Source organism: Lutra lutra, chromosome 2, assembly GCF_902655055.1.
Source record: "Lutra lutra chromosome 2, mLutLut1.2, whole genome shotgun sequence".
Classification (NCBI taxonomy): domain Eukaryota; kingdom Metazoa; phylum Chordata; class Mammalia; order Carnivora; family Mustelidae; genus Lutra; species Lutra lutra.
The window spans coordinates 58,154,025-58,172,181 of record NC_062279.1 but is presented as its reverse complement, the minus strand read 5'-3'; the positions used below and the strand labels follow the sequence as shown (position 1 = coordinate 58,172,181).

General features: G+C 39.7%; 1 protein-coding gene across 2 annotated transcripts in view; it reads left to right on the top strand.

The window, feature by feature from the left end:
* ELP3 (elongator acetyltransferase complex subunit 3) overlaps window positions 1-17,761 on the top strand; it is a 104,083-nt gene extending 86,322 nt beyond the window's left edge. For both annotated transcript variants that reach the window (XM_047717495.1, XM_047717496.1), the window contains exon 15: window positions 16,502-17,761. In XM_047717495.1, coding sequence (XP_047573451.1) covers window positions 16,502-16,578 — 77 coding nt within the window. In that variant the 3' untranslated portion in view covers window positions 16,579-17,761. The remainder of the gene's footprint in view (window positions 1-16,501) is intronic.
* Window positions 17,762-18,157: the final 396 nt, after the last annotated feature.

Genomic DNA, 18,157 nt, shown 5'->3' with positions numbered 1-18,157 from the left:
GTGTGTGGTATATGTTAGTGTGTACATAAATTCATATATATACATGTAGTTTGGATTGTTTCCATCTTTTGGCTATTTTGAATAATGGTACTATGACATTGGTGTAAAAATATCTATTCGAGTCCCTGCCTTCAGTTACTTAGTGTAAATACTCAGAAGTAGAGTTACTGGGGGGCATCTGGATGGCTCAGTCAGTTAAGTGTCTACCTTGGGCTCAGGTCGTGATCCCAGGGTCCTAGAATCGAGCCCCATATCGGGCTCCCTGCTCAGAAGAGAGTCTGTTTTTCCCTCTCCCTCTCTCCTCCCCCACCCCCCCCCCCCGACTCATGCATGCTCGCTCGCTCTCCCTCTATCTCAGATAAATAAGTCTTTAAAAAAAAAAAAAAAAAAGAGTTGCTGGATCAAACTCTTTTTAACTTTTTCAGGAATCACCAAACTTTTCTACTATGGCCACATCACTCATTTTATGTTCCCTATCAGCAATGCATGAGTTCCGATTTTTCCGCATCCTTGCCAACACTTGTTTTCCTTTTTTTCTTTTTTTAAATAACCATCCTAGTAGGTGTGGAGTGTTGTTTTATTGGGGTTTTAACTTTGATTTCCTTAATGTCTTTTTTGTGCTTGTCATTTGTGTATCTATTTTAGAAACACATCTGTTCAAGTCCTTTGCTTATTACTTAATTGGGTTCTCTTTCTGTTGAATTTTAGGGATTCTTCATATTTTCTGGATACTGTTATAAGATCTGTGATTTGCAAGTGTTTTCTTCCATATACATTCATAAAGTTAGAGGTTTGTAGTTTTCTTTGTATTGTCTTTGTATGGCTTCATTATCAAGGTATTGCTAGCCACATATGCTGAGTTAGGAAGTGTCCCTCCTTTTAAGTTTTTTGGAAATGTTTGAAGATTGGTGTTAATTCTATAAACATTTTAATAGAAATCACCAGTAAAGCCATCTAGTCCTAGGTTTTCCTTTGTTTGGAGGATTTTGATTCCCTGACTTGTTATAGGACTATATAGACCTTTTCGTTCTTCTTGAGTCAGTCTTTGTAGTTTGTGTTTCTGGGATTTGTCCATTTTAACCAGCTTATCCAGTATATTGGTGTACGCACACGTCCAAGTTGTTGTTCATAGTATTCTTATAATTCTTTTTATTTCTATAAAGTCAGTAATATCTCTTTCATTTCTAATTTTAGTGATTTCAGTTTTTTCTTTATACTTTTTTTCATACTTTGTAAGATTTCAGTCTTATTAAATTTATTAGGATTTGTTTTATGACCTGATAATATGATCCAAGTTGGAGAACCCTTCATGTCCACTGTGGAAAATGTATATTCTGCTGTGGTTGAGTGATGTGTTCTATGTGTGTCTGGTAGGTCTAATTGGTTTAAAGGGTTTTTCAAGTCCTCTATTTCCTTACTGATCTTCTGTCTTATTTTTCAAGAAATTATTAAAAATGTGCATTGAAGTCTCCAGTTCTTAATGTAGACCTATTTATTTCTCCCTTCAGTTCTGTCCATTTTTGCTTCATGTATTTTGGGGCTCTGTTGTTAGGTATAAATATGTTTATAATTGTTAAACCTTGATGAATTGGAACTTTTTGTCAATACATAACATTCTTCTTCACCTCCTATAAATTTTTTTGGCTTAAAATATCTTTTCTTTGGGGGAACTGGGTGGCTCACTTGGTTAAGCCTCTGCCTTCAGCTCAGGTCATGATCCCAGGGTCCTGGGATCGAGCCCCGCATTTGGATTTCCTGCTCAGTGGGAAGCCTGCTTTTCCTTCTCCTTCTGCCTGCTGCTCCACCTGCTTTGTAGTATCTTTCTCTCTGTAAATGAATGGATAAAATCTTAAAAAAAAAAAAAAAAAAAGAAAAGAAAAAAAGAAAAGAACTAGCTTTCTTAAAAAATTAAAAATAAAAAAAATAAAATATCTTTTCTTTGGTAGTATATCCACCCCAGCTCTCTTTTGGTTACTAGTTATTTTCTTAGTGATAACCTGAGGGATTACAATTAACATCTTAAACTTACAGCAACCTAGTTTGAATAATATGAATTTAGTTTTCATAGTACACAAACACTCTGCTCCATACATATCGGTTTCTGTTTTGCCTTGTTCCTGTCATAAATTATATATATATAATATCTTTATACCTATAAGTCTCTTAACAAATTTATAATTATTGTTTTATGAATTTGTATTTTAAATTATATAGGGGAAAAAAGGAGTTACAAACCAGTACAATAATATTGGCTTTTGTATTTACCTATGTAGTTAACCTTTAGCAGTGTTCATTCATTCTTCGTTCTTCTTCCCTCCTTCCTTCCTTCACATGGTTTTGAGTTACTGTCTAATGTCCTTCTGTTTTGATCTGAAGGATTCTTGCAGGATAGGTCTAGTGGTACAACCTTTCCTAGCTTTGGTTTATTTGGAAATATCTTACTTTCTTCCTTATCCATGAGAGATAATTTTGCTGTATATAAAATTCTTAGTTGACAGATTTGTTTTTTGCTTTCTTTACTTTAAATGTGTCAGTTCATGCCTTCTGACCTCCATGGTTTCTGAGATTAGCTGTTGATGCTATTGAGGATCCCTTGTATTTGATGAGTCACTCCTCCCCGCTCTCAAGATTCTTTGGCTTTTGATGATTTGGCTGTAATGTGCTTTGATGGATCTTTTTGAGTTTATCCTGCTTGAAACTTGTTGAGCTTCTTAGGAGTGTAGTTTCATATCTTTCATCAAATTTGGGAAATTTTGGCCATTTTTTTTCTTAAATATTTTTTTTCTACCCTTTATCTGTCTCATCTCCCTCTGAGACTTCCATTATGTGTATGTTAGTATGCTTCATGGTGTCTCGCAGGTCTCTTGGGTTCCTTGTTCTTTTTTCTTTCTGCTCCTTAGACTGGATAAATTCAATCACATTATCTTTAAGTTCACTGATTCTGTTTTCTGTCTGCTCAGATCTGCAATTGAACTCCTCTAGTAAATTTTAAATATTTTTGCCACTGTACTTTTCAGCTCCAATATTTCTGTTCAGTTTCTTTTTATAATTTCTCTTTATTGACATTCCTCCTTCATTCATACAGTGATTTCCTTTAGTTCTTTTTTTGAAGTATATATAACATTGTATAAATTTAAAGCATACAATATGTTGATTTGATAAATTTATGTATTCTAATATGATTCACATTATGGCATTATTAACACCTCTAACATATCACATTATTATCATTTCTTTTTTGTGGTAGGATTAAGATCTAATCTTTTAGCAAGTTTGATGTTTATAATACTGCTGTCTATAATCACTATGCTGTGCATTAGATCTTCAAGAATTATTTATCTACAAGTTGCAAGTTTGTACCCTGGTACAATATCTCTCCTATTCCTCCACCCTCCCAGCCCCTGGCAACTAACATTCTACTGTTTTTATGAATTTGGCTTTTTTTTTAGATTCTATATATAAGTGATATCATACACTATTTGTCTTTGTCTGATTTATATCACCTAGCATAATGTCCTTAAGGTCCATCCATGTTGCAAATGGCAAGATTTTTTTCTTTCTCATGGCTGAATAATACTCTGTTGCATGTACTGTATACCATACACCACAGTTTCTTAATCCATTCACCCATTGACAGACACAAAAGTTGTTTCCATATTTTGGCTATTGTGAATAATGGTGCAGTGAACATGGAGTGGATATATCTGTTCAATGTCTTGTTTTCATGACTTTTGGATGTTTATACCCAGAAGAAGAATTACTGGATCATGTGATAATTCCTTTTTTTTTTTTTTTTTTTTTTTTTTTTGGTAATTCTGTTTTTAATTTTCTGAGGACTCTCCATACTGTTTTCCAGAGGAGCAGCACCTATTTATATTCCCACCAGCATGCACAAGGGCTCCCTTTTCTCCACAGTCTTGCCAACACTTGTTCTTTTGTCTTCTTGCTGGTGGCCATACTAACATGTGCGAGGTCATATCATTGTGGTTTTGATTTCCATTTCCCTGATGAATAGTGATGTTGAACACCTTTTCATGTACCTGTTGGCTGCGTGGATATTTTCTTTGGAGAAATGTCAGTTTAGTTTCTCTGCCCATTTATAATCATTGTTTTTTGTTACTGAGTTGTATGAGTTAAGTATTATAGATATTAACCCCTTATCCAGTATATGAATTGCATATATTTTTTCCCATTCTGTAGGTTTTTTTCATTTTGTTAATTATTTCTTTTTCTATACAGAAGCTTTTTAATTGGTGCAGTCCCCCTTATTTTTGCTTTTGTTGTTTGTGCTCCTTTATTTAGTTCTTTGTCCATGGTTTCCTTCAGCTTCTGAGCATATTTAATACAGTTGATTTTGCCTGGTAATGCCAGTGTCTAGGCTTAAGCATAGCTTTTGTCAAATTCTTTTTTCCCTGGGTTTTCTATTGTTGTTAAGATCTGCACATTTGAATATTATAAAAGTCAGACTGTCCCCCTCTATAGGGTTGCTTTTAAGGGCTGCAGTCGTCCATTTGCGTAGTGACTTTTCCAAACTGTTTTTGTAAAGTTGACTCTTCATTGCATGTGGCCCCTGAAGTTTCTGTTCTCTCTGCAGTCAGCTTGTGACCCAACAGGGATTTTCTTAAATGTCTAGATCTTTAAAAGCGGGGGAGGGTAGTGTATGTCTCTTCAAATCTTACAATAAATACCCCAGGGAAGCCACAGCAAGGAGGGAACAGAACAAAAACACTAGTCCCCCAAGAGCCTCCAAACCAAACAAAACATACAGCCTCACATTCTTAGAGAAAAGGGCTTATTGCCCACCATGGCTGCAGCCAGCTACATAGAAATCAGGGATAGTAGGTGCTTTGCATCTGCTGCTTTCCTGTCATAGTTGAGCAGCCCCTTCCTCAAGCACCCCCCTGGATGCTATAAAGTGTCGTATTAAGTTCCATTGTCCCAAAATAGTTGGTTCTGTTTTTTTCCAGTTTAGTAGTAGATTCAGTGGAGCGAGTGATCTCTGGAGTTTCCTACTCCACCATTTGCTTTTTTAAAGTCTAAAAAAAATAAATAAATAAAATAAAAGACTATAAATAGAAGGGATCCCACTTCCTATACCAGGTTACCGATGGCACAATCTTTAACTACTATAGAGACACACTAATGATTTGGGACATGAACAAAGTAGTGAGAATTATCTGTGACATACACATATTCTGCACCGATATGAACAGAGCCACTCCATTTCTGAATTAGAAGATTGTGGGTTCTCCTATATCAAACACCCTATGAAGGAAAAAAAAAACAAAAACACCTAAGAGCTATAGGATAACCAACCACGATCAGCCTACCCTAAGTTAACATAGTAGCTTTTAGCTTTTATTTAGATTCTCTGTGTCTGCTTTATAAGTTACCTACTTTTATTTTTTGTTCAATTTGTCTTTGTTCTTATCTTAGTATAGCCATTTCAGAATGGATAGAGGAACTTTCAGGCCACCTGGTAGCAGGTTGGGTCTTAGAGCTCTACTCAGGAAGTCTCTGTATCTTCCAAGATCATGGAGAATAAGGTACTAATGTGCTGTAGTTTTGACTTGCAATAATCAACTGCTTTGAAGAACTAAGATTATCTGTGGGTAATTTTGTAAGATTTTTTTTTTTTTTTTTTTTTTTTTTAGAATAAGGGAAGAAAACCTCTTTCAAAGATTTCAGGTCATTGAGTTTATTGGTTCATTTTCAAACGTTCGGAATAAAAGCCTTTCCCCAACTCTCATATGTGTGCATTGTTGAAGAGTGAAATATTGCCATCCAACTAAGGGATCAATGAGATGTAATAAAGTCTCATTTCAATAGCAAATGAATTAAACTAATGAATACATTTGCCTTGTATTAATGCTGCTAGGCACATATCAAGTACTCAATAGTTGATTAATTGAACCCAAAACTAATTAAAACAGTTTCTTTTTTATTCCACTGATTTTTTTAAAATGATCATGAATCATCATCTCAGTCTTTTGCGCCTAGTTGGAAAAATCAGATTTAAGTTTCAAAAGATAGATTTAGCATATTTTCTCTTTTCATGTTTGGCTCTAGGAATGTGATGTAGGCTGAATTTTAATTCAGTCCAGCACCTGACTAGCAATGAAGGGGACAGCCTTGTGTCTTAGCTGAGGTAGTGTCAAAGAACTGGAATGCTCCAGATTTCAAATTCATTGTCCTACTTCAGACATGAAAGCTTCTAAATTATTAGGTCAGAATTTTTCTTTCCTTGAAGAATTCTAGCAGATAAAACTTAATTTCTAGCTCCTAGTACATACTCAATAATTACATGATATTAAATATTTTTTCCTGTATTAAATCACATTAGTAATTTCATGTGCTTCCTTTGTCCAGTTGGAATCACTAAACCCAAGTTTTTTTGATATTCCACATACATGAGGAATATACTTCCTTATTTAATAAACAAGCGTTCACATAGTTAAAATTACTAAATCTTAACTAATCTGTCATTTTTAAAAGTTGACAGTAAACTGTAACAAATAGGAAAGTTCATTAACTGCTAAACAATAAGTTGTTTAACCAATGCCTATGTCGTCCTTACTTAGGTCAAGAACATAGGCAGCATCCAAGAAGTACCCCCTCTTGACCCCTCCCATCATCCTCTCCTCCCACCTCCTTGCCTTCTTCCTTCTAGCAGCAGCCCAGCTTTTTTGGTATTCTTCCATGTATTCTTTTTATACTCCCATTACCTAACTATGAATCCCTTAACTGTAGTGTAGTTTTGTTGTTAGTTTTAGATAAATGAAATCATTTTAGTAAATTTGTTGTTCTGGCTGCTTGTGTGCAATATAATGAGATGAAGTCACGTTGTGTGTGGCTGTGTTCATTTTCACTCATTTTCATTGATATATAGGATTCCATTATGCAAATATCTCACAGTTTGTTTGATTCTTGCTGGATATTTGTATAGCTTCCAGTTTGGGCTCATGAATATTCTTATATATATATATCGTAGGGCCCATGTGCAGACACGTTTGTGGGCAGTGCACTAGGAGTGGCTTGTTGGATTACAGGGAGTTACAGGTGTTTATAAGAATCTACAAAGTGGTTTACTATACTGCTACCAATTTTTACTCCCACGAGGAATATATAAGAGTTGTTCAGTATGTATGTGGTGGTATTTTCTGTAGTTTTAATTTATATTTCCAGATGACTGATGTAGTTGACTGCCTTTTCATATGTTTATGGTCATTTAGATATTTTTTGAACTTTCTCCATGTGTGATACTTTTTAAAAAATCCATAAGACATTATTACTAATATTATTGTTATATACATTTAATATTCATTTGGACTTACTGTTATATTTCTTTCTTTGCTCTTTATTTTCATTGATATGTAGGATCCTATGATATGAATATATCACAGTTTATCTGTTTTATTATTGATGGGTAATCAGGTAATTTGCAAATGCTATTTTCTTTATGCCTAAAGAATTTACTTTAGTGATCTACTGGTAGCAAACTATTCAAGTTTTGATTATATGACGTGTCATTATCTTATTCTGTTCTTGAATGCAGTTTTCACTAAGAATTCTGGGTTTGTATTTTTTGGCTTTCAGCACCTTGAGACTCTTTCCACTGTCTTTGGCTTTTAATGATGCAGTTAAGAACTCTCGGGTCTGTCTTCAGGATATCTCTCTGGCTGCTTTTATGATTTTGTTTTTTAATACTGTCTGGTTTAGAGTGTGTTTTCTCTAGTTTTACTATGGTGTTCCTGGGTATGGGTTTTCTATGCTTGGGTTTCTTTCATTGGGGAGTTGATTTTTTTCTTTTTTAAATGAGTAATTTTCAGCCTCTATCCCATATTGTCTCTATCCTATTTTCTCCCTGCTTCCTGGAACTGCTGGTAAACCTATGTTAGACCTACTCATTATATCCATTGTGTCTCATACCCTCTTTCCCTACCCCCATTGCTTTGTTTCTCCATGTGTCATCGTTGATAGTTTCTTCTAATTCGGTATAACCTACTGCTAAACTCATTCACTGATGCCTTAGTCCTCATTTTTCAGTTCTCTGATTCTAGTATCTTTTTCAACCGTTCTATCATGTTTTAGTTTTTTGTTGCTTTTAAATAGTCTTAAATTCAGCCTCTATCTCAGTGAACTGTAGGAAGCATAGTTCTTCTATAGTCTGCATCAGAGGACCTCAGATCTGGAATACCTGCAGCCTTTTGTTACCCTGTTGTCTTGTTTTAAAGTATATCTCATCACTTCTTGTTTGCAGAACATTTTATGAGAGAATTTGCTTTCAAGAATACTTGAAAACCTAGATGATGTTCGCTTCGTCCAAGTAGGATCTTTGTTTCCTTTAGCCAGGGCATCTAAGAGCACTAGTTGTGCAAGAACCAGGCTTGAGGTTTATCTAGGTCGTGTGAATGACCCCCCTCCTCCCTAGCAGTCCCTCTCTCCGCTTCAAAGTTGAACCTTTCAGAGACAATCCAGAAAAGGAATTGTTACTCTGGAGTCTGTGCCTTTACCAGGCTCTGGATTCAGAGTCCTTTCTGTTCCTTCATCTTCTTGAGTCTTAGAAGCAACTCTGGCTTTCAGTTACTCCCACAGTGCAGAGCACCTTTCATGGAGAGGAGTGACAGGAGCAGTATTATAGCTAGTTCTCTGCTTCTGGCGGCCACATGACTCCTGCCCAGTCCCACTTTTCTCCCTCTGGTCTCTCAAGATCTCAGCTGCCCTTCCTGGATCGGCGACCACCACCAAGGTAGAACAGTCTACTCCCTTCTTAAAGCTCACCTTTTCTCCTTATTCTCTGCCTGATAATAACTATTAGACCTTTGGTGTTTGTTTTTTAGTGGAAGCATTTTGAATTTGTCTAAATTTTTAGACTGTTCTCAGCTGGCAAGTTGATCTTAATCATTTAGTGTGCCACAGTCCAGCCTGAAGTCACCTTGTTTTCTATAAGTGTCATACTCCTCCTGACTTGACTGCCCTTCCTCTGGGATCTCGGTTCCATCATTGTTCCATCTTTGTTGCTTTTTTTTTTTTTTTTTTTGCTTTTTCCCTCCAAACTCCATATGGTATTTTTCTTCATTTTAGAAAGGGGGACAATTTATCAAGTAGTTACTGAAAAGTAACAGTAGGTCTCACACTTGTAAGCTATATCTGCTTACAAAGTTTGTTATTGCCTATGTTATCAGACCGTTTTATGTAACTTTTCTTACTGAGCCCTATTAGTGAGGTGAAAATAAGGTCACTGTGTTTATTTCATCTAGTGATTTATCAAAAATGATACTGACAAACTAGACACAGGTATGAAAGGTAAGTTGATGAAGACAAGCCAGTTAGTTGTCCATTCTGTACTGCTATTAGAGCAGACTTGATGTTTAAAGCCAGAGTTGGGGAGGTGGCTGGGGCACTTATCTACAACACCCAGTGCCACCCCAGCTATAGCTTAGCAGAAATACTGGAGCTGTGGGGACAAAGGACCTGGGTCTGAATTATGGTTCTGTTTCCTAACACCGTGACCTTTTGTTAGCACCCTTTCTGAAACTCACATTCCTCATAAGATAGTAATTCCAATCTTGTTAGGTTTTTAGTCTGTGTGTGTTGGCGGGGGTGGGGTAGTCTGTTGTTTAAGATTTTATTTATTTTAGAGGAGAGCATGCTGGGGAGCCGGGGAGGGGTAAAAGGAGAGGGAGAAATCTCAATCGGATTCTGTGCTGAGCATAGAACCTGATGTGAGGCTCGATCCCAGGATCCTGACTTCATGACCTGAGCTGAAACCAAGAGTCAGATGCTTAACCACCTGAGCCATTCAGGTGCCCCTTTGTTAGGTGTTTGAGTTGGTAGGTCAGATATCTAGATGCAATGCCTGGCATTTCTAAATGCCTGAGAAAGTTCTTCCTCCTCCCGCTTTATACTTTGTACTCAATCAGCTGTAACGTTGTTGGCTTCCTTTGTTTTGAAATGGAGTTAGGTGGGGTGTAGGCTCATCTCCTGCTCCTGACTTACTCTCTCTCTTAAAGGGAATTATGTTTTCAGTTTTCTCAGCCTCTACTTTGGTGGAGGATTTGTCCTTTTAGAAGGAAAGGGCTGCGGTAATACGAAGAAGCAAAGAGCTACTTTGTACCCAATTCAGGCACCACACTGACTAGTTTACTCCTTTTGCTTACTTCTTCACCCCGCCTTTGTTTCCTAAAATAGAATTAGAGTGGAATTTAACAGATTTGTTCCATTTTCCTCTTTTATTAATCTTAAGGTTTTGTGATTTTTATTCCCCCCCTTGTACTAAAGATCATTAAACATCCATAATTAAGCTACTCCTGTAGTCAGTGGCTGAGGCAGTGGCATGTAGGTACAGACTTCGTGATTCCTTTCTTTCCTCAATATTAAGAGTATGCAAAACTTAAGCTAAATGGTATGCATCTTTCAAAGAAAGAGAGGAGAGGGGGGTCAGAAAGCGGAGGCATTTTCACCCACTGTGAGGGGTTTGAGGCTTGAGGGTATTGGGTACAGAAAAAGCATCAGAGAACTACTCTCTATCCCCTGGTTTCCCCTAAGTGATAGGGTCCTAGGAGGTGGGCAGCTCATGGCAGCCAGCCTTGGAGCAATCAGCTGGAGATCATAGTTGGGTAAGGAGTACTTCCACATAGTGCTGACCGGCTCTCCCTGTCACCCCATCAGAGTGCATGGCATCCCAGGTCTTTACCTCCGTCCTGGGGCTGTGTTCTGCGTAAAGCTCCTGCACGCAAGTAACCAGGTTTGTGTGCTCCTCCAAAAGAGCTACAGGTCCTGGGGCACAGGTGGAAGCCAGGAGGGTAACTACAGAGGCTGGTCGCTGAAACCAAATCACAGAGTATCACTCCAACACAGAGTATCACTCCAACACAGAGTATCACTCCAACACATTGCAAGATACTCTTCTTTCACCATATCTCATTTCATCATCAGAGCCTGCAAAGTGGTGAAGATAGAACATTTATCCAGCCTCTGAGAGTAGGAAAAAAGCCCCCAAGATCTACGTAACTTCTGGTTGTGGGTTACAGAACTTGGAGGATGAAAGGAAGCAGGCATTTGGCCCACCCCCACTCCTTCCCATCCTGACTGCTCTGCTGACAACTGGCCATAGGGCACCCTTGAGGGCTGCTATGTGTCTGTGCAAGTCCTGCTCCTTCCCCTGCCCAGGGCTTTGCAGACTCAAGAACTCAGTTACATGCACAGCCCACTGCATCTCTCCTCAAGGGCAGGAGCAGCTTAATGCGAGGCCTGTGACACAGCCTGCCGACATCAGTCTGGGAGGCTGGCTGACGTCAGTTGTGACACGTAATTGCTTGTTGTTGGCCGAATAACAAGAGGAAAGTTACTGTGACAGGACTGTTTAGAGCCCTACTCAGCACAGAATGGGGATGGGAGCAGGGTGTGACCTGCACCCAGTCTGGGTGATGGTGTGTTCTCCTTCAAGCTGGCTAAGAGCACTAATGCTTTTGCCAGTTCTGTTCTGCAGATTGTAGAAACAGCGGGGGGGGGGGGGGGGGGGGCACATAGAAATACAATATGGGGAGTATTTTGCTTAGTTGGTTAATACCCAGTGGAGGTCAGACTTCTCTCCCCCAAATTCTTAAAAGTTCTCAGAGCCTCCAGAAGTAGATTTTCCATCTCAGTGCTACTACATGTTACTGAAAACAAGGAAAGGAGCTTGAAAGTATACCTTTCCTTCAAAAAAGCACAAAGCCTAAATGTGTATTCTCAAGCTGTAATGGTTTCTAGGGCATGTGCCCTGTATACAGGCAGAAAGGGAGAGTTCAGGGAGCCTGTATGCTCACTGGGAGTCACGACTGAGGAAGGCGTCGTTGTGCCCCTGTAAACCTGTTCTCAGCAACATGCTTAGGAAATCTGGACACACTCAAGGTGAGGAACTTTTGCAGTTATCCGAGGCCTGGCTAGTCCTGTCTCGGGAGCGGCTTATGTGTCACCTCTGCAGCTGGTTGTGGTGGATAGATACGGGTTGTAGCATGTCTCAGGAAGTAAAGTCCACTGATCAACAGGATATCTTCAGTCTGGAAATTGATGGTGAAGAAGATACTATCATCTTTATTTCAAAGAAGGCAATAAACTATGTCTCCAGTGACTAAGCTGAGCAGAACCGGAAGGAAACAGATGTATCCTGTGACTTCCTCTGAGTAGAAAGCTGGAAGCATTAGCAGTCTGGCAGATGAACTGATAATTGTTGAAGGAGCTGGGTAATGGGTATGTGGAGGTTCAATATGCTATCATCTTTACTTTTATATATCTGAAATTCTTCATAGTGGATTAAGTCCATGGAAAATGGCATCTGCTTTAAATTAGAATATATAAAAAAATATTTCTTTAAAAATTGGGGGCAGTTTTATTAGATATAATAGTATAAATTGAAAAGCAGACTCTTAATCTTTAACATAACAAGGTGGAAAATTTGTAACTTGATGAAGAAGTCCTGCCCTTAATGCCTTTTACATTGAGTCATTCCCACTGACTGGCACCTAACAACACAGTGGCAATTTTTTTTCTTTTTTTAAGGACATCACCCAGAAGCACAGTTCTCTTTATGTATATCACATAATAACTGAATACAGTACAGTATATCTGCAAGCATTCATTGCATGTTCATGATATGCCAGGTGCTTATTAAGCCCTAATGATGGAAGTCATCGACTTTAAAGAGCTTACATTCTGGGAGGGGAGCTAGACATGCAAGTAAAATAAAGCACAGCATGATTACCAAAACAACGGGGCAGTAAGGAAGGGATGCAGCTAGCATAGAAATAGGGGCTATGATTTCTTGCTTCTTTGTGGATAGTGGACATATGTGCAAGAGTCTCCTGGTGGTTTGTCCAAGTGGGCGGTTCAGTGTGAAGTGGGCCACTCATCCTATTCCTTCTACCTTATTTTACTGAATTCTCTGGACAAATTGATCTCTCAAAATACATTGAAACATCTATTAAATGGAGTGTCCCTCTGGAGCTTTATTTTTTTTTTTTTTTAATTTTTTTATTTTTTTTTCAGCATAACTGTATTCATTATTTTTGCACCACACCCAGTGCTCCATGCAATCCGTGCCCTCTACAATACCCACCACCTGGTGCCCCCCAACCTCCCACCCCCCACCCCTTCAAAATTCTCAGATCGTTTTTCAGAGTCCATAGTCTCTCATGGTTCACCTCCCCTTCCAATTTCCCTCAACTCCCTTCTCCTCTCCATCTCCCCTTGTCCTCCATGCTATTTGTTATTGGAGCTTTATTTTTTTTAATTGAGATACGTGTACGTGTTAAGCACACCACTTAATTTTTTAAATTTTTTATTTTTTATGAACATATAATGTATTATTAGCCCCAGGGGTACAGGTCTGTGAATCGCCAGGTTTACACACTTCACGGCACTCACCATAGCACATACCCTCCCCAATGTCCATAACCCCACCACTCTCTCCCTACTGCCCTCCCCCTGGTAACCCGCAGTTTGTTTTGTGAGATTAAGAGTCTCTTATGGTTTGTCTCCCTCCCGATCCCATCTTGTTTCATTTATTCTTTCCTACCCTCCAAATCCCCCACATTGCATCTCCACTTCCTCATATCAGGGAGATCATATGATAGTTGTCTTTCTCTGATTGACTTATTTCGCTAAGCATAATACCCTCTAGTTCCATCCATGTCGTCACAAATGGCAAGATTTCATTTCTTTTGATGGCTGCATAGTATTCCATTGTGTGTGTGTGTGTATGTGTATCACCTCTTCTTTATCCATTCATCTGTTGATGGACATCTAGGTTCTTTCCATAGTTTGGCTATTGTGGACATTGCTTCTATAAACATTCAGGTGCACGTGCCCCTTTGGATCACTACATTTGTATCTTTAGGGTAAACACCCAGTAGTGCAATTTCTGGGTTGTAAGGTAGCTCTATTTTCAGCTTTTTGAGGAACCTCCATGCTGTTTTCCAGACTGGTTGCACCAGCTTGCACTCCCACCAACAGTGTAGGAGGGTTCCCCTTTTTCCATATCCTCACCAGCATCTGTCATTTCCTGACTTGTTAATTGCTTAGCCATTCTGACTGGAAGCACACCACTTAATTTTTGCATGTAAATTATGTTCCCATAATTTACATTTAGCTACATGTTCCCATGTAGCTACTAGATTTAGAACATTTTCAGCACTCCAGAAGACTTTCTTCTTCTCTTTTTCAGTCCATACTGTCTTCCATATGAAACCAGTACTCTGACTTCTAGGACGATAAAAATTAGTTTTGCCCTGTCTGAACAGAACATTGTGTTAACAGGTGAACTTGTGTTAACCTTTTATATCTGGTTTCTTTTATATACGTTAGGTCTGTGAGGTTCATCCATGTTCTTACAGAGAAAGTTCCTTTTTCATTGCTGTGTAGTATTCTATTATGTGAAAATACAGTTTATCCATTCTGTTGGTAGATATTTGGGATATTTCCTGTTTGGATATTATAAATTATGTCTTTTGTTGGATGTAAGCATTCATTTCTCTTTTCACTCAGGAGTAGAATTACTAGGTTATAGGATATGCTTACAGATACAGAACTTTAGAAGAGGTTGTGTACCTCTGGGAGTCTGAGCTGCCACCTGGCCTGTGCAGTGTTTTTGTTTTCCCCTTGCTCTACCCTAAGCCACAGTGTTGAACAGAAGAAATGATTAGAACAGAGACACGGTGCAGTTGTGCGAGATGGAGTATCAGTAATCCTTGATTTCAAAGGGAAAGTCTCCATTGACCTGTCCTCACCGGTCAGTTTTGTGACTTTTGTCATGCCAGCTTTAGTTCCATTTTCTAAACACTTGAAAAATTTTGAAGGGGATGGGAAACAAAACATGGTGGGAAGGCCTATTCCTAAATAGCGAATGTTTGAACTAAAGAACTAAGCTAGACTTGAAAGAGCTAACAATTACTTGATTCCAGGCACAGTCCTCTGCACTAGGAATACACTTGATCAACAAGGTAAATAGAACTTCCACCACACAGGGAGGCAAGCAGCACATAGCTGTGGGGGGCAAAGCACCGTAAAGACACATGTTGTTGTTTTCACTCACATTGCACACAGTGCTCTGTGAATACTTACACTACCGACACCAGACGCAGCGGTTTTCCACACATCAAGCAATTCTGCATACCAGCTGTAATTTAACTCCATTCCAACACTGTCTCCCTGGAGTTAGCATCAGATCCCACGGGTTAAGGACTCAAGCCCGCAAGAATGTCTTTACTTCAGATGCCCATTGCAAGTCCAGCTTGTTACCTGTGTGTCTGACCTATAAATGGAAGTTTCCACTACCCCCTCAGGTTCAACTAATTTGGTAGGGGGAACAGCATGAGCAAAGAGACCTGGAAGCAAGAGAAAGAGCCAGACATGCAGAGAGCCTGGAAAAAATTTTAGATTCACCAAGGCTGAAGCACAATGTTAGGGAGAGAGTTGTAGCAAGAGATGAAACTAGAAATATAAGCAGGTTCCAGTTCATAAAAAACTTTTAAAAGAGTAACAACAGCTGCCAGTGTTTCTGAGGAATCGGCCTTTTTCAGACTCTGAACTAATCACATTTCATAGGACTGTCTCTTTTAATACTTGACACCCTTAAAACTTAAGTATGTTATTACAGACGATCAAATAATGGGGAAGTTAAGTAAGTGGCCCAGGCCACAGACCTATACAATGACAGGTCTAGGTCTCAGACCCATAGCAGACTGATCCAAAGCCCATCCTCTTAACCACTCCTAGAGATACTGCCTGAGAATGCTGTGCTCTATCCTCTTAGGAGCTCAGCGTCTTACGTGTTAAGACTGTTTTTACTTTAGGAACACCACTTAGGATAGTGTTTCTCTAAAGAAAGTAAGTTCCTGGATCTTTAGTACTGACTTAACATCAGCTACATTGTTTAAATGCGTGCAAACTTAAAACTGGTATGAACTCCTCGTACTTAAACTGCTCATACATGAAAGTAAATATGCCAGTTAAGACGAACAAAAATTTAGTAAAGTGCAAATTGAGTAGCATTGATTTAATGTGACCAATATTTTGCTGAAATTGTCACTCGCGCTGTGGAGGCTGGCGTGGACACTAAAGCGCAGCTCTTCCTTGCGGGCCCTTTTCCTCCTGGCGCTCCGTGCAGAGCCCGTTTCCCACGCCTCTTCTCACAGCTTCCCGGAAACAGTACTGCTGTTTGGCTCCATTGAGAGTGTGCACATTTCTCACACAGATCCACCTCCTCTCACAGGGAGGTATCCGCAGGATTGCAACACGCGAGGCTCTGAAATACAGTTTCTGTGTTTTAATACAGCTTGAATTCAAAATAATAAAAATGTTCCGAACTTGTTAAGGTGAGATTCAGTCTGGACTGGAATTTGTTCTGTGAATGAGTGGAAGAGGGCAGCTGTGAGGAGGGTGTTTGCTGGCTTTTGAGGGTTTTACGAAAGTTAGACTTCGTAGAGATTTTTCTTAACTTCGGTTTTCTGCTGCTTCACAGGGGTCGGCACCAGGAATTATTACAGAAAGATTGGCTACAGATTACAAGGTCCATACATGGTAAAGACACTAAAGTAATGGCTGCACCAGCTCACCTTGCTGCAGTCTCCTCCCCGGCAGAAAATAAAAATTCAAGATATTTTGAATACTCAACAGAGAGGCTGAGCTAAACAAATGGACCCAGCCTGTCTCCCTGGCAAGGAGCTTCTCCCTCATCCTATAGCTGCGGAGACTGGAATCTGCTCTCAGGGCCAGGCTGGATGTCTGCTGACCAAGCCCACCAAGCTTCTGGTGCTCAGAGCTCCCACTCGCCCTCCTCTGCATCTTCTCAAGTCACATATCCAGTTCCTAAAGTCTGCATGAAGCCTGCAGTTGACCTACTTTGACTTATGCACAGTGACGAAAGCAAAGTAACTCATTTGGACACCATCATTCGTGAAATAAAACTAGCTATTGTCATTTGAGGAATAAACTTAGGAGTAGGTTATCTATGTACTGTAGGGACAAAAGGATTGGAACATGGGAAAACTGTTAGACTTTGATCTCTGTTCTTTTATTTGATATAAATTCTGGCACAAGGAAATGAGCTTTTCTTTTAATGGAAATCACTCTGATTCCTGTGCTGATGTTTGAAAGAACAGCGTGATGGGGAGAGAGGAATTGAAGTTGTCGGTTGGTGTTTCCAGCCTGAAACCAGCCTAACTCACTTGGGAGTCTGCCATCTGCGATGGGCCGTTATAGACCACCTTTATTTCACAATTAGTCTTGTCTGTACTCTCTTGACCCCTACAAAGCAGCAAGGGCACCACTTCTCCCCAGAAGTGTTTGGCTTCCCCTGTTGTCTGTCCTGAGCAGGGAGAGTCTGAGCCGCCCTGCCTGGGCAGGTGTGGCCTTGAGTCCAGATGTGCTTCCACAGAAGCCATTTCCTGCACCATAATTCTTTAAGATGGGTTTCGGTTTACTTTAACAGAAGAAAGGTGAGAGTTCAACGCCTATGAACGCAAAAAAGTGGGAAACAAGCCCAAATCTAAAAATAGGGAAAAGACTGGCTTTTTCAAAGGTTCATATTCTAGAACTGCCTCTTTGTAACTTCCAGGTGATCTTCGAGGGAGACTCTGCCTGGAGATGGCCAGTTCTTCAGAGCATGGCTTACCCCTCTGCCCCCTGGCTTCTGTGGCATTTTACAAATGTTTAGTAAATGGAATTGATTCCCCTGAAAGGTTCGAAAAATAAAATCTTCAGCCTACAGAGAAGAATCATACAAGGTGTTTCTCCATTCCCTGTTACACACATAGTGACATTTGCTCTGAATCCGTGACGCCGCTGACTTCCTCTGGGTGCCGCATACTGTTTCGTTTGGCGGCCACACGGCACTTAGCCTGGGTGTTCTCAGGGGCGCACTGTGTAATCTAGCTACTTCTCACTTTTGCTTGTTTTTCCTCCAAAATTGAAATTGTTAAACTCATGGTACGTACACTGCACTAGCTGTTAGTACACATAACGGGAGGCAAGGGAATGGAGAGCACGCTGGCCCAGCCTTGCCTCTGCCTGCAGTGTGGCCACAGCTTCCACAAGAGCTTCTGTGCCTCCAGTTGCTCATCCTCAGTGTCCTGCTGCCCTAAAGGGATCCACACGTGTAATGTACAAACTGGTCCCT